The sequence below is a fragment of the Tachysurus fulvidraco genome, chromosome 1 (assembly GCF_022655615.1).
Source record: "Tachysurus fulvidraco isolate hzauxx_2018 chromosome 1, HZAU_PFXX_2.0, whole genome shotgun sequence".
Taxonomy (NCBI): domain Eukaryota; kingdom Metazoa; phylum Chordata; class Actinopteri; order Siluriformes; family Bagridae; genus Tachysurus; species Tachysurus fulvidraco.
The window spans coordinates 42,920,574-42,939,835 of NC_062518.1; the positions used below are offsets into that span (position 1 = coordinate 42,920,574).

Sequence of the window (19,262 nt, forward strand, 5' to 3'; positions counted from 1 at the left end):
ACATAAATACTGCATTTGGTGGTTATGGAATGAATAAAAGTCTAAGATTTATTCTATAATGAATATTGGGACTGCTTGAGTTCCAGATCAAACAGAAGTTGTCACATGTGGCTAAATATATGAAATGGTCAGAGCGTTGAGGTTGTAAGTGCGGTAGCCACAATGTAAAGTTTTCTCTCAAGTTTTGAAGACAGGCAAGCGTGACACCCCCCAAAAAAAATAAAAATAAATAAATAACAATAATGAGGGAGTAAGGATCACTGACCGCAATTTAACCAAATACAAAGTATTTGTTTTGTTTCCATTTACTAATGTGTGTGTGTGTGTGTGTGTGTGTGAGAGAGAGAGAGAGAGAGAGAGAGAGAGAGAGAGAGACAGAGAGAGAGAGAGAGATTATGAATGGTGTTTATTGTAAGTGTTTGTCACCTTTGTGGACTCCTTTATCATGTGTAATGTTGCTCCCATATAAAACAGTTCAGCACAAGCCCAGCCATTTTTAGGGTCATGATTGAGGACAATGTCCCGTCCAGAGACGAGCTGTTTCGTGATGAGGTTTTGTTCTAACCAACCATTGAAAATACCCTCTAATGAATACGTTTTTTTTTCATTGGTTGTTGCGTTAAATCTTACCCAGATACAACAATTAACAACAATAAACAGTTATTTTCTGATTGGCTGTTGTGTAGCCTGTTTTTTTGATTGGCTTATAAGTGGCAGGCTCGACTAAGACCTCAAAGTGACGCGCTTGTTTCCTGCCCGGTTCCATAGAGTCAGCGGTGGGGACTGATACATTTTGGGTGCTGCGGCTTTTTAAATATCTGATAAATAGTCCAAAAGTTTTTTCTGGGTGAGAAATAAGATGTGTGGCGAGAGAGCGTGAGAAAAGACCAAAATATGTGACTGTCACTCTCAATGTGTGACACTTGACAGCCCTGCAAACAAATAACCTCAGGTTGAAAAAAGTTTCAGTAAGAGTATTTGTTTGTATTTGTCTCGGTCACATCGTTCTGGAGTCTTAAGCCAAACAGATGTCTATTTACCAGTGTGCTCTGGATCATTGTCTTGTTGCATGACCACAATTCAGCCCAGTTTAAAATCTTGGAAAGATGACCTTAAATTGGCCTAAGAATAAGATGGCCTTAAAAAGATGGCCTAAGAATATTCTGGTATAAGGTTGAGTTCATCGTTATCTTCACATCATCTTCACCTCCATGCTTCACAGTTGGTATGAGGTGTTTGTGCTTTGTGATCAGTTGAAAGAACCATTGTGGCTTTTTCCTCGCCCTTTAATGAATGCTATACTTGTTAAGTCTTGTTGTGAAGTCATGAACGTAAATATTTAATGTGTTTACAGAGACCTGTAGATACTGTAAAGATTCGACCCAGATAACTCGTTATTTCCATGAAATGAAAGAACTCAATGGCGAAGAGTCTGAATTCAATGCTCACTCTCTCTCACTCATTTTCTACCGCTTATCCGAACTTCTCGGGTCACGGGGAGCCTGTGCCTACCTCAGGTGTCTTTGGGCATCAAGGCAGGATACACCCTGGACGGAGTGCCAGTCCATCACAGGGCACACACACACACACTCTCATTCACTCACACACACACTACAGACAATTTTCCAGAGATGCCAATCAACCTACCATGCATTTCTTTGGACCAGGGGAGGAAACCGGAGTACCCGGAGGAAACCTCCGAGGCACGGGGAGAACATGCAAACTCCGCACACACAAGGCGGAGGTGGGAATCGAACCCCCAACCCTGGAGGTGTGAGGCGAACGTGCTATCCACTAAGCCACCGTGCCCCCTGAATTCAATGCTAATTATTAATTTTTTTATTGTGCTGTTGCAGTTAAAACTATCACCTGTTCAAATGAGCATGTTCATCCAAACCTGTCATTTCTCATGCTGTGGAAAATTAATAAATACCCTCTGACCAATCAGAATGAAGAATTTAACAGCTGTAAGTGCTGTAAGTCCAGTAACGAGCTAGCATAACCCATGACTGCCATTGATCTGGAACAGGTGTAGTGGAAATTTTTACTTTAGAGATGTTCACATGAATCTGTCCTTCTAGGCTTCTGTATTTCCCATGGCTGGTAGTTATTGTGACTAGAGATTTCAGTTGTTTCTTCCTAAAACTGCTTTTAATCAGACCTTTCCCGTGAGACCTTTTCTGTTCCCGTGGGATTAGTTTGGTCAGAAGATGAGCAGGCGATTGCTTCTAAGCCAATGGTGGATGATGACCGTGAAACTTTTATACCCTTGCCCGTGCCTATCGCTGTCATATTTTATGCTTTAATTCTCTCAAACCTCTAAATTTATGCCACACAGGTAACAGTTAAATGATACCACACTCGTGTAAAAAAACTGTTCGATTTCAGATCCGATCAGATGAAGAATACAGGAAGAATATTAGATATTCACTAATAGGCCCTGGAGCAGATGAAAAATTATTCAGCGTAAACAAAACGAACGGCTACGTCAGGATCCACGGCATCTTGGACAGAGAACTAGAAGCCGAATATGAAGTGAGTTTATCTTCTTCCTAACATGTTCTGTAATAAATAGTGATGGATGTGACGTACTAAATAAAGTAATGCAAGTGTTTAGTGATCTTTAGAAATCTTTACTAATTTATTGTAACAATATGTGATTTATTTATTTATTTGTTTGTTTGTTTGTTTGTTTGAGTTTCACGTTTTCCACGTGTCTATGTTTCCTCCAGGTTCTCAGTCTTTCTCATACTGTACAAAATACCTATAAAATTTATAATATAAAATAATACCTAAAAAAATTATAATTTTATGTGTCTGCAGTTGTGGCCGAATTTAAACTCTGTGTCGTAAAAGATTTGCTCAAATTCTCTGAAATGTAGTCTGATGTTAAGTAATTTCATATGTTTCGGTAAATTGAATCAAACTACTACAGGATTGATAGCGCTCACATCATTTACTTCCTCTTCTTCATCAATTTGCATGATTTCCAGAGTTATTCTTTAGAAGTCACCTGCATGAGGTGTGAATGTCTTTGTTTTTACAATATTACAGTCAAACATGTTGTTTAAAGCAGAGACAGATACTGAAATATCAGGATCATATTCATTATAGAACGCTCTATACTGTACATGCGACAATGTGTGTGTGTGTGTGTGTGTGTGTGTGTGTGTGTGTGTGTGTGTGTGTGTGTGTGTGTGTGTGTGTGTGTGTGTGTGCGTGCATGTGTGTGTGTGTGTGTTTTCTTGTAGCTTAAAGGGAGAGCTGTACTACCAAATGGAACACTTGCTGAAAAGGACCTAGATTTAAAAATCATAGTAGTTGACCAGAATGACAATGACCCTGTGTTTAATTATGATATGAAGGGATCCGTGAAGGAGCTCAGTGACAAAGGTACGTGGATTTTATTTTCCTACAGTATTTATCACAGTGTTAAGTGCAACACAGGTGTGTGATCATCAATTATCACAGTTGTGTGATCCTTACCACTCACTTCTCTCTGATCCGCCTATTCACAAACCGGCACTAGACCACGCCCCTTCTTTCCTATAATTATTATTAATATATACTATTGTTTGCAATATATAGAGTAATTTACAGTGCTTTGGTATATATTAATGTCCAATCGTCTCCGCATAAGGATCATAAGGAGTAAAGATGATCTGTGAAATGCCAGGAAAGTAATTTGCTTTCATTTATCTACAGTATGTATGTATGTATGTATATATATATATATATATATATATATATATATATATATATATATATATATATATATATATATATATATGTATGTATCTATTATATATATATAATATATATATATGTATGTATATATATATATATATATATATATATATATATATATATATATATATATATATATATATATATATATATATACATATATATGTATATATATACAATCTTTGTGGAAAGGGGAATATGCTCCACTGAATAAATTTCATCTGTTTGAGATTAATTGTTAATACTTTCTCCTAGGCACCCTGGTATTTACAGCTACGGCTACGGATCTGGACGAGGATGGCACTTTATATTCAAAAATTGCCTACGAAATTATACATCAGGATCCGGAAGGAGAGGCGATGTTCGAGATCAGCCGTGCGTCTGGTGAAATCAAAGTCAAGATGAACACTCTGGACCGAGAGGTGAGAGCATCAGTCACAAAAAGACAAGCATCACAGTCACTTCTGTAAGTTTTTCATCAGCGTCAGTCAAAGTGAGTCGTTCCAGAATTCAAGCGTGTAAAATGCAGAAGTAAAACGAGACAATACTCAGAAATACAAGTTTCTCAACATTCACAATTCAGAACCCATTCATAACAGAAGCAGCTACTATAGATTTTCATTACACAATTTATTAGCTCCGTGGCTACACTAGCTCTTATCTGTACAAACATTTTTATAGTCTGACCATAGAACCCTGTTCCAGCAGTGATCTCCCAGTACATACATTTGTACTTAGATTTAGTTTGTAGCTTTTGGTGCATCTTCCATATAGACTTTTTTTGTGCTGATTAATTGTAGGTTTAGACAATTGGTGACCTCAAATGATTACCGTCTTCTGGGAATTTTTAATATAATGACATTTCTGAGATTTTGTGACGATCATATTTTCATGACCATGTGATCATGTTTTCATCTAAAACCATTAGAAAAGCTTTAGACATTTTTTCTCATTCATCTGGAGTAATTCATGCTTTTCTACAAAGGGTTTTTGTATCCCTTAAAAATGCTATTTATGTCATGAGAGTCTAAGGAGGATACATGAGTGGACAAGTTATTTATAAAGTGCAAGCCAAAAAAAGTCACAACCATGAATACAAGGCAAAAACAAATGCTATGGGAGAGGTGTTCACACACACACACACACACTCACACACACACACTCACACACACACAAACTCACTCACACACACTCGCTCACTCACTCACTCACTCACTCACTTATACACACTCATTCACTCACTCATTCACTCACTCACACACACTCACTTATTTAGTTACACACACTCACTCACACACACTCACTCATTCAATCACACTCACTCACTCACACACACACACTCACTCACCTACACACACTCACACTCACACTCACTCACTTACACACACTCACTCACTTCCTCACGGCTGTGTGAGCCATTCTACTGATATTTTACTGAGTGCTTCTTTAAAACATGAAATAATCCAATAACAATAATTTTTAAGTTGTTACGATTTATGAGATCATGTTATGTTCATCTTCTCTTTTCTAATTAAGAAACAAGAAACGTACAAACTGATAATCACGGCTACAGATATGGACGGAAGTGACCATGATCCCAACAACAAACCAAGTACAGGAACAGGAACTGTGACCATCAGCATACTTGATGTCAATGATAATATCCCTACATTGGAGAATGAATTTGTGAGTGTTTTTCTATGGATTCATTTGTTATTATAAATTCCTAAATGAAGTTACATGAAGCCGGTAAGTCTAATTGTGAAAAGCAAAAACTGAAAACCTGAATACGCAAACGCTCAATAAGTGACAATTATTTATTATTTAATTACCTATTATGGGCAGTGGTGGCTCAAGCTGCTAAGGCAGCCAAGTACTGGCAAGCTGCCACTTTTGGGCCCTTGAGCAAGACTCCAGTGGTGCTGTATCATGGCTGACCCAGTGCTCTGGCCACAACCTCCAAAAAGATGGGATATGTCAAGAAATAATTTCACTGTTTAATGTACATGGGACAAAATAAAAGCTTCTATTCTATTTAGATGGCTGAAGGATGGTGAAGCATGGTGAAGTTTACCTTATATTGGTACAGACTATTTAAGTGAAAATTCGATGCATTGTGATGCTTGAGCCATTAAGTTTAAATTCAGAATATAAAATGTATATATTTGTTTGTTTGTTTGTTTGTTTGTTTTTAATATGGGACTAGTCTACAATCAGCAACAAACAAACAATCAAACCAGAGTATAAAAATCTGACAAATGGCTGAACGCTTCTTCTTGTTCTTCTTATATGTGTGTGGTGTGTGCAGTACGAAGGCAAGGTGGAGGAGAATCTCAAGAATAAGGAAGTCATCCGGATTAAAACCGTAGACAAGGACCAGAAGTACACTAAGAACTGGGAAGCCGTGTACACCATCATTTCAGGAAATGAGGCCGGTTACTTCAACATCATCACAGACTTCGAATCTAATGATGGCATCCTGATGGTCACTAAGGTAAGAAAGCTCATTTTCAACGACACAACTAATGAACAATCTGATCGTCCTGGAAGCCTTTATTTAACCCGTCTTGAATGAATCTGTCTTGAAATAGTTGAGGGCTTTATTGTGTATGTTAAAGACTAAATGTTTGCACAAATAACTGAATAATGGTGGCTTAAGATGTCTGGGTTAAGATTGTACAATTAAAGAAATTACAGACCTCTTGTCTATTGTTCATGAGCTCCACTGTGAATCTTGTGCTTTTTGTGTTGTCATTTAACATAATTTAGCCAAATCCTCCCATTTTTTAGTTGATTAGCACTTTTGCATGCTAATGACAAGTTTACATTTATGGCATAGAGCAGACACCCTTATCCAGACTGAGGTTAAGGGCCTTGCTCAGGGACACAGCAGTGGCAGCTTGGTGAATCTGGGGTTCGAACCCATAATCTTCCGATCAGTAGCCCAACACCTTAACCACCAAGCTACCACATCCCTAAAAGTTGTATAGAAAGCAGCAAAATGTCCAAAGCTAACACTTGCAATGTTTTTAAGGGAGGATTTGGATATCTAAAAGATTATTCCAATCCCCTTTAATATGACTGGGGCTAAAAGAACATGCTGAGAATCATCAAGACTTAAAACTCTGCACCTAAACCTTAAAAATAAACTATTGCATTATGATTTTTGGTTTACAACAAACTCCAAAATTGTGTGGAAATACGATGCACAAAGGTTAAGTCCAGAATAATACATCGTATATACGTAATACATCGCTGGTATTTTATCATGATCATGCTTTAAACTGTGTACAAATTGCAACACAATGCAATACAAAAAGTATTCATATTCTTAGCCGACAACAATAGCATTTAATTGCGTTTTACTGTTTCTACATAAACACTCATTTTCTCTTATTATCTGAATTCATTAATATTGTTTTATCTCTTAAAGGAGCTGAACTTTGAGGAGATGAACGAGATCAGTCTGAAAGTGGTGGTCAACAACAAGGCACCTTATCATAAGTCAGTGGTGAATGACAAGATTGTAGAATACCCCATAAAAATAAAAGTCCTGAACGTGCTTGAAGCCCCTCATTTCAACCCTCAAATCATATTTGTCAGTGTCACTGAAGACACAGAACTCACTGATCTGACGAAGGTCATCGCCACCTTCAAAGCCACAGACACTGATACGTTGTTGACGGCCACTAACGTCAGGTGAGAAATAAAAAATATAGAAAAACGTTTGCTTTCCCTCTCATACAAATGAAGCCAGTGGTGGATTTGACCAGTGAACATATTGCATTAGTTGCAGGAACATAATCATTTTATTTATGGACTGTAGTGGTTCAATGGTAAACCTGATAACAGCTCTGGGTTTGGTCAGAAATTGGGATTTAAATTTCATTAGGAAACGGTGCATAATGGCCTTAGCTTAATTATACTAAAGTGGCAATTGAGAAGAATAGAATTCATTCATATTTTAAGAGGTGCGAGAAGAGAATTAGTAAATTTTGCATATTATAGTGGTTTACATATAAAATAAATGATTAAAATAACTTGGTCAAGGTTTTGCTCTTATTCTCTTATTTTTGAAGCACATAAGGCTACACCAGGTTACGTATGTAACCCAGTTTCCTTTCGAGGGAATTCGATGGTGACACTATGGATGGGATGTCTAGGGGAAGTTCCTTCCACCACCTCAATAGCAGAACAGAAAAGAGTCTGATGCATACCTAACTCTTACCCTGAGAGATAATGCGACCAAATGAGTAGTGCTAGTAGATCTGAATTTGAGGTAGTGTGGTAGACAACATAGAAGATGTGAGACAGCATGCTACAGCACTTGGAAGATCTGATAGAGTGTGGTAGAAAACATAGAAGATCTGAGGGAGCATGATACCACCCTCCCAGATCTCAGAAAATGTGGTACAACATTTGAGTGTGGCTGTTATTGGACATTCTGTAGTTTATAGGTGTTATTCCTATTTATTTATTGCCCTTTCTGAATTTAAAAACATTGTTCAAAAACGTTCTGAATTTTTGTTTAAAGTTATGGCTGAAAATGTTAGGTCTAAAAATTAATAGCATTGTTGTATTGTTGTAGGTATTTAAAAAAAGAAGATGTTTACCAGTGGGTGAGCATTGATGAGCATACAGGCGACATCAAACTCAACAATTATCCAGACTACGAGTTGGAGGAATTGAAAAATGGAAGATACTATGTCAAAATTATAGCAGTCACTAAAGGTAAGTTAACCAGGATCAGAGTAGCCACATAGCTGGTCTTTCAGTACTTTGTGTAACATGTTAAAAATGTATTAAAGAATGACAAGGTCACACTTTATATTTATTTATATACATATTTCTCTCTTTGTATACATGTAATGTTTCCACAGAAACAGTTAGATCCTCCTTTTACTAATGGTATAACAGACATAAACAGACATTGCTTCCTTTGGAGATTCAGAAACTGTCTAGAATCGTGGGGACTTATTAGTCATGGGGACTTAGGAAAGTCGTGGCATAATGGTTAGAGAATTTGACTCCTATCCCTAAGGTTGTGGGTTCGAGTCTCGGGCTGGCAATACCACGACTGAGATGCCCTTGAGCAAGGCAATTACCCCCACTCCCCAACTGCTCCACGGGCACTGCAGCATGTTGGTCCAAACAGCATGTCCAAACGGCTGGCTACTGCTCTGGGTGTGTGTGTTCATTGCTGTTTGTGCATTTTGGATGGGTTAAACGCAGAGAACAAATTCTGAGTATGGGTCACTATACTTAGCTGTATTTCACTTTATGTTGTTTTTTTGTTTTTGTTTTTTTTATCAATCAATCTAGAGATCAGTCCTGATGCTTGATTCAATTCATGTGTGAGAAGTCAAAATAATGGTGAAACCTCTCAGTACTCCAACATGGAGCTGATTACACATTGCTGTTTTGTATACTATATAAATACGGCCTTATTTTCTTTATCTAACAGTATACCTACTGTATACATAGAATTTATGTGCGTGTTTACATTAAACATGAGCACATGTTTTGTTTTTCTGATAGTCAACGAAACTGAACAGAAGCAGATTCTGCAATTTATCAATGAAAGTTTTAAATCAACTTTCATTAGTTTTAAACTAAAATTGAAATCTAAACTAAAAACACAGGGCATGTTTATGCATGAGTTGTCTCTCAGTTGAAAATGGGAATTAATGCTCATAATATATCCGATTTGAGGAGGTGGAGTTCTGTTTTATTTATTATTTTGGTGTTTTTCAAGTATGGAGTGCTACATTATAGTCTCAGTGTATAATAAATGAATACATGAATTACATTATAAAGTCATGTATATGTGTATCACTTATAATATAATATATTAATCTCAAATATACTAATGTCTCAAAATTTTCCTTAGAATTTCCATTCAAAACTGCGACAGGAACTCTTGTGATTCAGGTGGAGAATATCAACGACAACTCTCCGATTCTGGCCAACTCGGTCGGTACTATATGTTACGGCAGCAAAGATGTGTACGTCACCGCCAAAGATGGGGATCGTTCCCCCTACGCAGAACCTTTTAATTTCGCACTGGTTACCAAGGACACAGAGAAATGGAGCTTAGATTATCACAATGGTTAGGTTTATAACTCTTTTGCTGTGGTTTAACATTAATGCTTTAACACTAACATAAATGTAAATGCTCAATTTATAACCTTGTACTTGTTTCTCTTTTTTGTATCTCATGACTAAATTAATTCCTTTTACAGCAACAACACATATTTTGCGCAGCAAGGAGGAAAACCTGTGGCCGGGAATATACACAGTAAATCTGGTGGTCAAAGACGTTGGAGGAAAGTCCTCTGAAATTCAAAAGCTTCAGTTAACCGTGTGCACATGCAAGGACCCAAACAATCCAACATGCCAATCTGCGAGACAGAGCCGCAATGCTACTGTACTGGGAGCAGGCGGTGCTCTGACACTTCTGATAGGAATCCTGCTTCTCGCGGGTAAGTACCATTACCTCAGCACTTTTTATATTCTCTACTGTTCTACTCATTTTGAATATAAGATTAAAATAATGCTCTGAGCTTAAGTAACAAAACCAGGGTTAGACCTCAAAATACAAATTTGCATGATAAATCTTTCGACAACATCCTCTTCATGCCCTTTAGCATTACAGCCACTAAGTATTCCATCCATACCTTTGTGTTTTTAGTTGCCACCTTGGTCTTTTACAATAGACCTATATGCCTGAACTCGTCACACTTTTTCGGGTGGTCCACTTCATTCCGTTTCTCCTTCACCTCTCTTGGTGTCCATGTGAGTGTGAACTTTACACAGTTACTCCTCTCATGTCCTGTGTCCTGTATACATCCATTATCTGACTAAAAGATTCCGAGGATCCTTCTCAGCCACTTCCCGTGGAACACATTTTAGAATCTTGAAGTACTACATTGACGAGTTTCATCCTGGAGCTGTATTTTGCTGATGTCTTCAGATCAATCATAGTGATAGTGAGAGTTTATTCTCAGACTAATTTGCTTTGCTTCCTCTTTCAATGCTACTGTCTTTTCCAAGCACTGACAATATCATTGGCATAGGCAAAATCTTTTACTAGTGAATTTCCATCAGATTCCCTTCTTTGTGATGTGGGTATACTTCACAGTCCAATCAACTGCAAAGACGAAGATAAACCCAGACACTTTGTTTTAAACCATTCTTTATCTTAAACCATCAAACTGTTCCAAGATGGCGGCACGGCAGTTGCACGCAGCGGCCTCTCCGGATTCAATACGGTGCTTCTCAATAACTGAACTGTACTATACTGAGCACAACATACACACATATCATCTGTATGGACTGCACAGGCCCTCACAAAACACACACACTGTTTTGCACACTTTTCTGCTGTTTTTGCACATACTGTACAACATTTCAGCTGTTTTTGCACATATTTTACAATATCTCAGCCATTACGCACGTACTATACAATATTTCAGTCATCTGCTGTTTTTTGCACAACTCTATATATAATCCAAAGGACCTGCTGCTAAGAACCCGCTTCTGTTCATTCTTTTACTGCACAAAATATTGTATGAACATTTAGTATTTACACACAGTATACACACAGTATACACACAGTACAGTATTTACACTGGTCGGTCGGCGCTGTTTCCGTTACCGTTTATTGTCTTTTGTGTATTGCATTTTTTGTACATTTTGTATTGTCTTGTAACTTAATGTCTGCACTGTTTTTTTGTCCTGCACTGTCTTGTTTGTCTTGTCCTGCACTGTTTGCACCGGGTTGCACAGTTGCACTTCATGTGGCTAAGACTACTTACATGTCCTTAGCCCTGTCTTCGTTTTATGTAACACCCTGATCCTGGAGAAACGTTGTCTCATGTCACTGTGTACTGTAACAGCTATATATGGTGTAATGACAATAAAAGCTTCTTGACTTGACTTGACTTGACTTGACTTGACCATTCTGATGTTCTACCAGCATGAGATGTGAGATGTCCTTTCTTTGGCATTTTAAAAATGAGGGTCTCTTCTCTTAATTTCTCAGTCCATTGTTCATCAACTGGGATCCTGCACATCACATACAGTATTCACAGCTCTGAATCTACTGAACAAATAAAGATGACTGTGCTTTTTGGAAACAGCCTTCAGCTGCTACTTACTGTAACTGCTAGTATAATTTAGTATTATTTAGAAGTAACATTAAGTAAGAAAGTTGACTCCTAAAAGGCAAAACAATTGATATCTCAGTAATTTTATTTTCTGAATTATTTAACAAAAGTTAAAATATATCTTAAAAGCCAATATTTCAAGAGTGACAACAAGAGTTTTTTTATGTTTGCACTGAAAACATCTGTGTAATTGGAATGAGCTAAGAAAAACATCTAAAAATTATTATATAGTCAGAATGAGTTCAACTGAATTAAGGAAAGTAATGATGATTTGTTTATGATCCAATGCATTTTCAATTTATTGGACAGTTTAATATTACTGAATAAGTGACCAGACCGTGAAAGCGAGTTATATGCAAGTATTTAGAAGGACTAAGATTGACTGTTGTCTCTGTCAGGTTTGAGCTGTGATCAATGTTAAATGTCTTTGCAGTGATTCCACTGATTTTGCTGATGTGTGAGTGTGGAACTAAATCTGATCCCCGTGAATTCCCCTTATATGCAGAACAGAAGCTCATCAAATATAACACTGAAGGCCAAGGAGAGGATAAGGTAGTGTGTGTTATGATTCATATTAGAGTCCAGGCTCTCAAGGGAGCAGCTGTTTGATAGCACTTGTTGTAGCTATGTAACAAAATTCAAGTATGTATATCCTGAACAAGTAGGAGGAGTTTCTTTAAAGGTTAGGTTGATTTTTCTTTTGTTAGGCACAGAAGTTAAATTGTCTTCAGTCATTAATATTAAGTAAGCTTTTTTATCCTGGTCAGGGTTGCAGTGGATCCGGATATCTATAACATTAATATTGTTACCGCTGGAAATGAATAGATTATTTTCAAGCCTTAAAAATTACTTTTATTATATAGAAATAAATCGAGTGACATCTTGAACCCAATGGAATACATGAAATTGGACAACTGTTGGCTTTTCTCCATTTTCTACAGTTATGATACATTCGCTTTATATATATATATATATATATATATATACATATACATATATATATATATATATATATATATATATATATATATATATATATATATATATATACACACACATTTCTGATTTAAAACACAATACCTTTTTTTTTTTAGTTTTAAGAATTTATGTAGTTTCAACTCATAGTTTCTACTCTTCCTGCATCCACTCCAACAGCTACAAGAATTAAACAAGTTATCGCCATGCTTCTTTGGTGTGTTACAGTAACCATAGCTCAGGATTGAACCAAGGACCCCGAACCTACGTAGCAGGCAAATACAACTTGAAATTGTAGGGGTGTTTACAATGAATAGGCAGCAGCACAGTGGAATTCTTCACATATAATACGTTTATATTAACTACAACTACTACAATTAATAATAATAATGATAATAACAATAACAATAAAACAATAATAATAACAAAAATAACAGTAATCATAATAATAATAATAATAATAATAATAATAATAATAATAATAATAATAATAATAATAATAAATACTGATAAAATATTTTTTTCTGTACTGTTTATTTTTAAATAATAAAAGTGAACAGTTTGTTTTATTCATCCATTTAGCCCAATATACAGTATATAATAAGGAAAACAAATACAATCAAGCTACATATCAATAGGAAACCAATACGGTGTGTAAAAAGAAATGCATTACAATACAAAACATTAATTGGCTGCTTAATACTGAGATTTTGTCTATTGAATTCACCGGAAGAAGTGCATACAGTCACTAGTGCTGTCACTTTCCGCTGCTTTTTTTGTGATGTAATTAAGTGATATTGCTCAGAATGTTTGAGGCTGCGTTTGACAACCTTTTGATATTCTAAGCTAACTTTAGCACTGCTCACATGGGACCTAGATCAAAAAAGGTAACCAAATTCACAGCAAGATATTTGTATAGAGGCTTATAGGTAATTCAGAGTCGGTCTTGACAGCACTATGAAAGTCGTGCAAAAAAATGCTGTGAGTGACGTAACTTACCTCATGGTTAATAGATTTTGTATTTCAGCAATGCCAAGGGAGAAGTAAGTGGAAGTCCAGAAGATAACACCCCATGCTTTAGGAAGACCTGACTTTGTTTAGAATATAGATAAATAATATAGATATATATAAACTTTTGTGAAGAGTTTGTGAAATCCTTCCAACTGCTAAAATGCAGTGTTCTGTCTCTGTTTCATCAGGAACTATGTCTTGTAGCCATGCCCAAGAATGGCAGCAGCGTGAAACTGGAAGCTGAATCAAGATTTATGAAAGCATATCAAACAGTTAAGTATAATCAAATTAGCAAATGGATGTTAGCATTTTTAATGAATTCTGCTTTCTTCTAATGGAGAATTGTTGAAATCCTACCAAGACGACATGCTAAAATGCAGTCTTCTATCTCCATGTCATCAGGAACTAGCACTGATGCATCAGATGCACGTGACTGGAGAAGGTGGCAGTGGCGGCAAATGGGGAGCTAGATTGGGAGCTGGATGGGGAGCTGGATTGGGAGCTGGATGGGGAGCTGGATGGGGAGCTGGATGGGGAGCACATGAACACTGGAGAAAATTTGGATGGGAATCTGAAGAGGAAAACATAAAATGGCTTCATAAACATGCTGACAATGTGGATTTTAACGCAACTGGAAACAGAAGACAGTCTGAATTTTTTACAGCGAGCACCCTGGATTCCATGGCTTTATCCGAGGACTTCTTAAACACGTACTATTCAATGGTTAGTAAATTTCTTATGGAGAACAGAACCATGAGAATGTCAGCATGTCATAAGTTTATTAATCTCACAGGGTCAGAAGTCATCTCAAAGGAGGAACAACTACGATTAAGTTGCAGTGCAGTACTATCTTCACCTCTGCCCTACCTCTTCTCACCACAATACAGTATCAGATTTGTGAAAGACTTGCAAAGACGTGAGAGTCTGTTACCCCGCAATGCATTAAAAATATTTCATTTCAACTTCATGTGGAATGATTTGGGTGGAATAGTAAATGCATGTGTTTTTAAAGTAATCAAGAAAGGCTGTGGGGGCACGGTGGCTTAGTGGGTAGCACGTTCGCCTCACACCTCCAGGGTTGGGGGTTTGATTCCCACCTCCGCCTTGTGTGTGCGGAGTTTGCATGTTCTCCCCGTGCCTCGGGGGTTTCCTCCGGGTACTCCGGTTTTCTCCCCGGTCCAAAGACATGCATGGTAGGTTGATTGGCATCTCTGGAAAATTGTCTGTAGTGTGTGAGTGAATGAGAGTGTGTGTGTGTGTGCCTTGTGATGGGTTGCCACTCCGTCCAGGGTGTATCCTGCCTTGATGCCCGATGGCACCTGAGAAAGGCACAGGCTCCCCGTGACCCGAGAAGTTCAGATAAGCGGTAGAAAATGAGTGAGAGTGAGAAGAAAGACTGTGATTTACATCTAGAATATTTTCTCCAAATTTCCACCCCTGAAACATTCTTTCTGCATCCTGTCATTTAACAGAAGCCTAAAAAATTTCATTTGGTCTAATTGGTTCAGTTATGCATCTGTCAATTCTTTAGCTGGACTGGGCTGATCTTATTCTGAGTCTTACTGTTGTTGTTAACTGTTGGGTGAATAATATGAATTAGCAGTGTTGTGCACTGTGTGTTGTTACAGAAATCGTGGGAAATTACAGACCAGGAAGCCGATACGAACCAGCTGCTGGTGTATGACGACGAAGACCTCAGCTCAGTCGCAAGCTACTTTGATGAAGACAACTACATGACTGAAGACAAAGAATTAGATTTCCTCGATGACCTCGGACCTAAGTTCAAAAGGCTCGGTGAGATATGCGGTGGCTGGTCCATGGAACTCGAGGTCAGCTCCTCTCCCACGCCTGACATAAACATCTCCTCCAGTTCACAAGTGGGCGTCAATGTGAAAGGTATTGTTGATGTTGTTCACAATGAAGCGACCTCTGTCTCTGCATCCAGCTCCTCCTCCACCACCCAAATCACCACTACAAATTATGCAGAGAATGTTAGCAGTGGAGGCGCTACATCAGCAGCAACTGTGGGCCAAACTGTGTTCATCCAGCAGCCACCTGTCTACTTTTCTTCTACACCCATGTTCATAGTGGAGCAACAGAATCAGCCTGCTTGTTTTCTAGCTTCTGGTCAAATCCTGGGTGTTCAGGAACAGAAGGTGGTGCTGGTAGAAAAAGGGGCAACCAACATGGCAATCGGAGCCGAGAACACCCTTCCAGGCCTGCGGCTGCAGCAAGCAAACACCAGAGTTCTGGTGGATCCAGGAATTGGAGGCACACTGGTGAGCGGTTTCTCAGACTGCTCTGAGCCTCAGGGCACTGTTTCTGGTACCTTTCATGTTGTGGAGAGCCAATGCAGTACAGTAGAGAGCACAGAGGCTGCACATGTCATGCAGAGCTCCTTACACTCCAGCATCAGAAAGAGTCAGCATATACAGATCGAAGATAAAGTATAGGGAGCTTGGCTTAAGGAAATGCGTCAGAATTCCCAAGTGTCCTTTCACTTTTGCAACAAGATCTGCATCTATTTGATGTCCCTAATGGTGGAACTCACCAAGAGGTGCAAGAGGAACAGGTTTTCAGTTGCAGAGAAAGAATGAAACTATAAACATAGTCACATATTCTACGTAAATGCATACCCTTATTTTTGTAAATTGAGCCATTAGTTCTGAAGAATAGGTCACCAGCCTGATTTACCAGAAGGGCAAGTTTGCACCTGAGAAAAAAAATGAAGGAGGAAGACTTTTGTTTTTTTTTAAAGCTTGACAATAATTCATAGTCATAGACATTAGTAGTCAAGTAATTGACTACCTTTTGCTGTATGTAGCTTCTTAATTAAAATATGACTTATATAAATCATATTTTCTATGGGTTTCGTATCTCTGGTTGATATCTGTACATCGTTTATATCATTTACATCGTACATTATACTGTAACTAATATTATACTGTAACGAATCTACATCCATTTCTAATGTTCTGCTGTTCGCATAAATTAGTGCTGCTACGTAAAGCTAAAAAAATGTCCTGCTGATCGCTATCAAATTGTATCGGCGTGTTTGTGTAGTTGCTCTATTAATCGTTAGTAGTATTAGGAGGTTTTTTTGCAACAGATGGGTTTCTCTTCAGGTATCAGCTGATGTTCTTTGTTTTCTCTGTTTATTTCTAAGCCAATAATGGAAATAGAGTAGACTGCATTTCCCTCATATTACTGGATCTTTATTACAACAGCTTTCCACTGATTAAGAATAATGGCACACACACACACACACACACACACACACACACACACACACACACACACACACACACACACACACACACAAAGTTTGGATTATTTATGACAACACCGTAGTGCCACCTGCCGGAATAAAACACTGGCATGAAAATGATTGCATGGGTGATAGACACACCCCAAACTGCACAATGATTGCGTGCTCTTGACACGACAACTGAGTGAATTTGTATTGAAAGTCTGAAGTAAAACAAAATGTGAAACTGTGAAAATGTGTATTTTGTATGTTTGTATATTTGTGTGTTGATGGAAATGTTCGCCTGTGGTTTAAAACCCATGCTGCCCAGCTGTGCATGTTGTCCCCGACCACAACCCTAATGTTATCTCATCATCTCTTTATCAGTAGCGCGATTGTCTAGATGTTAACACCATACACTATAGACTTTCATGTTTCATACTGGTCAAGGTTCATTCTAGTATTCTGACTTTTTGCAGTATGTGTATATGCTGATTGTGTGATTATTATTATTATTATTATTATTATTATTATTAATAATAATAATATTATTGTTGTTGTTGTTGTATGACCGAAGTTGCCATACCCTATAATCATGGCTTCATTTTAATAAATGATGATGAAAGGTATGAAGAAGGTGTGTGATGGTGAGAGATTTACAACATGCATGTTGACTATTATAAGTATAGAGTTATTTATAGAAAGATATAGCAGAATTTTTGCAAAATTGTGTCTTGTGATGTGTTCTGTCCGACTGTAACTAAGATTAGTGAAGTGCTTTAGACTAAAAGTGTGGCTAGTACCACTCTCATCCATTCTCAAAAGACTAATCCCAACCACACTTTAGGGCCGTTTGACTAAACCTACCCACTCTGGAAAGGAAATGTGTCCACTCCTGAAGCACCTCTGATCAACCGTACCAATTCCTGAACGACACCTGATCTATTCTACCCTGTTCCTCACTGAGAAATGTTAGTTTCTGTTCCTCACTGTTGTTACAGCAGCTATTTAGCAGCTTCTCTTAAAGTTTTAGCATATAACACAGCACGGCAGGTTACCGAGAAACCAGAGTGTCCTTTACTCAGTGTTAAAAAGCACTGACACTCAAAACTCCTTCCATAAAGCTTAAGCAATGTCTCCTGACGAAAAAAACATATCAGTGAGGTGCAAGGCTTAAATCAACACATAATTTGCACCTAAGGTGCACCATGTGACCAAGACCAGCACTATGGCACATACTGCTATATTTAAACCATATGTTTATATTCCCTTTTTTAATGGCATATAGTGTGGAGCACATTTGAATTTCAATTCCAGCCTTCAGCCCTGTGTGCATTGAGTTCTTACAGTATATTCTCGTAGGGATTCAGGAGTTGTCTCGCATAATCCAAAAGCATCAGGTGTGAATGGTGTTGTGTGATCCATGGGGTCCTTCACCTTGTGTCTGGAGTCTCTTTGGATAGGCTACAGGCACCCTGTGTAGGATACGTGATACAAAAATACAGCAGGAGCCTCAATCCTGAGCTCAGGTTAGTGTGTGTGTGTGTGTGTGTGTGTGTGTGTGTGTGTGTGTGTGTGTGTGTGTGTGTGTGTGTGTGTGTGTGTGTGTGTGTGTGTGTGTGTGTGTGTGTGAGAGAGAGAGAGTGTGTGTGAGAGTGTGCGTTTGTGTGTGTGTGAGTGTGAGTGTGAGTGAGTGTGAGTGTGTGTGTGTGTGTGTGTGTGTGTGTGTGTGTGTGTGTGTGTGTGTGTGTGTGTGTGTGTGTGTGTGTGTGTGTGAGAGTGTGTGTGTGTGTGTGTGTGGTTCTACCCATGTTCATGTGGGTTTCCTCCTGCTGTCCACAAACAAGCATGCAGATGGACTGTTTAAGTTAAATTGCACATATGTGTGAATGTTTGTACATGGTGTCCTGTGATGGACTGGTGTTCTCATCCCTGGTGCCCACTGCTTGAAAGCCCAAATTAAAGCTCCTCCTCATGTGCAGGGTGTGCTATTTGAATCCTAAATGCCCTAAGTTCCCTAAATTACCTAAGTGCCCTAAATGCCCCAAATGACCTAAGTAGAGTACAATAAATGCCAAAAATGCAATAAGTGCCCTAAGTGCTCTAAGTGCCCT

General features: G+C 38.1%; 1 protein-coding gene across 1 annotated transcript in view; it reads left to right on the forward strand.

Moving 5' to 3' along the window:
• Positions 1–17,597, forward strand: part of LOC113650575 (desmoglein-2-like) — a 28,047-nt gene extending 10,450 nt beyond the window's left edge. The window contains 14 exon segments of the mRNA XM_047821377.1: positions 2,389–2,535; positions 3,252–3,393; positions 4,003–4,169; positions 5,284–5,433; positions 6,056–6,241; positions 7,181–7,446; positions 8,336–8,478; positions 9,638–9,856; positions 9,990–10,229; positions 12,349–12,467; positions 14,090–14,173; positions 14,304–14,624; positions 15,530–16,349; positions 16,352–17,597. Of these exon segments, the coding sequence (XP_047677333.1) occupies positions 2,389–2,535; positions 3,252–3,393; positions 4,003–4,169; positions 5,284–5,433; positions 6,056–6,241; positions 7,181–7,446; positions 8,336–8,478; positions 9,638–9,856; positions 9,990–10,229; positions 12,349–12,467; positions 14,090–14,173; positions 14,304–14,624; positions 15,530–16,349; positions 16,352–16,506 (3,159 nt within the window). The 3' untranslated portion in view covers positions 16,507–17,597.
• The last annotated feature ends 1,665 nt before the right edge of the window (positions 17,598–19,262 follow it).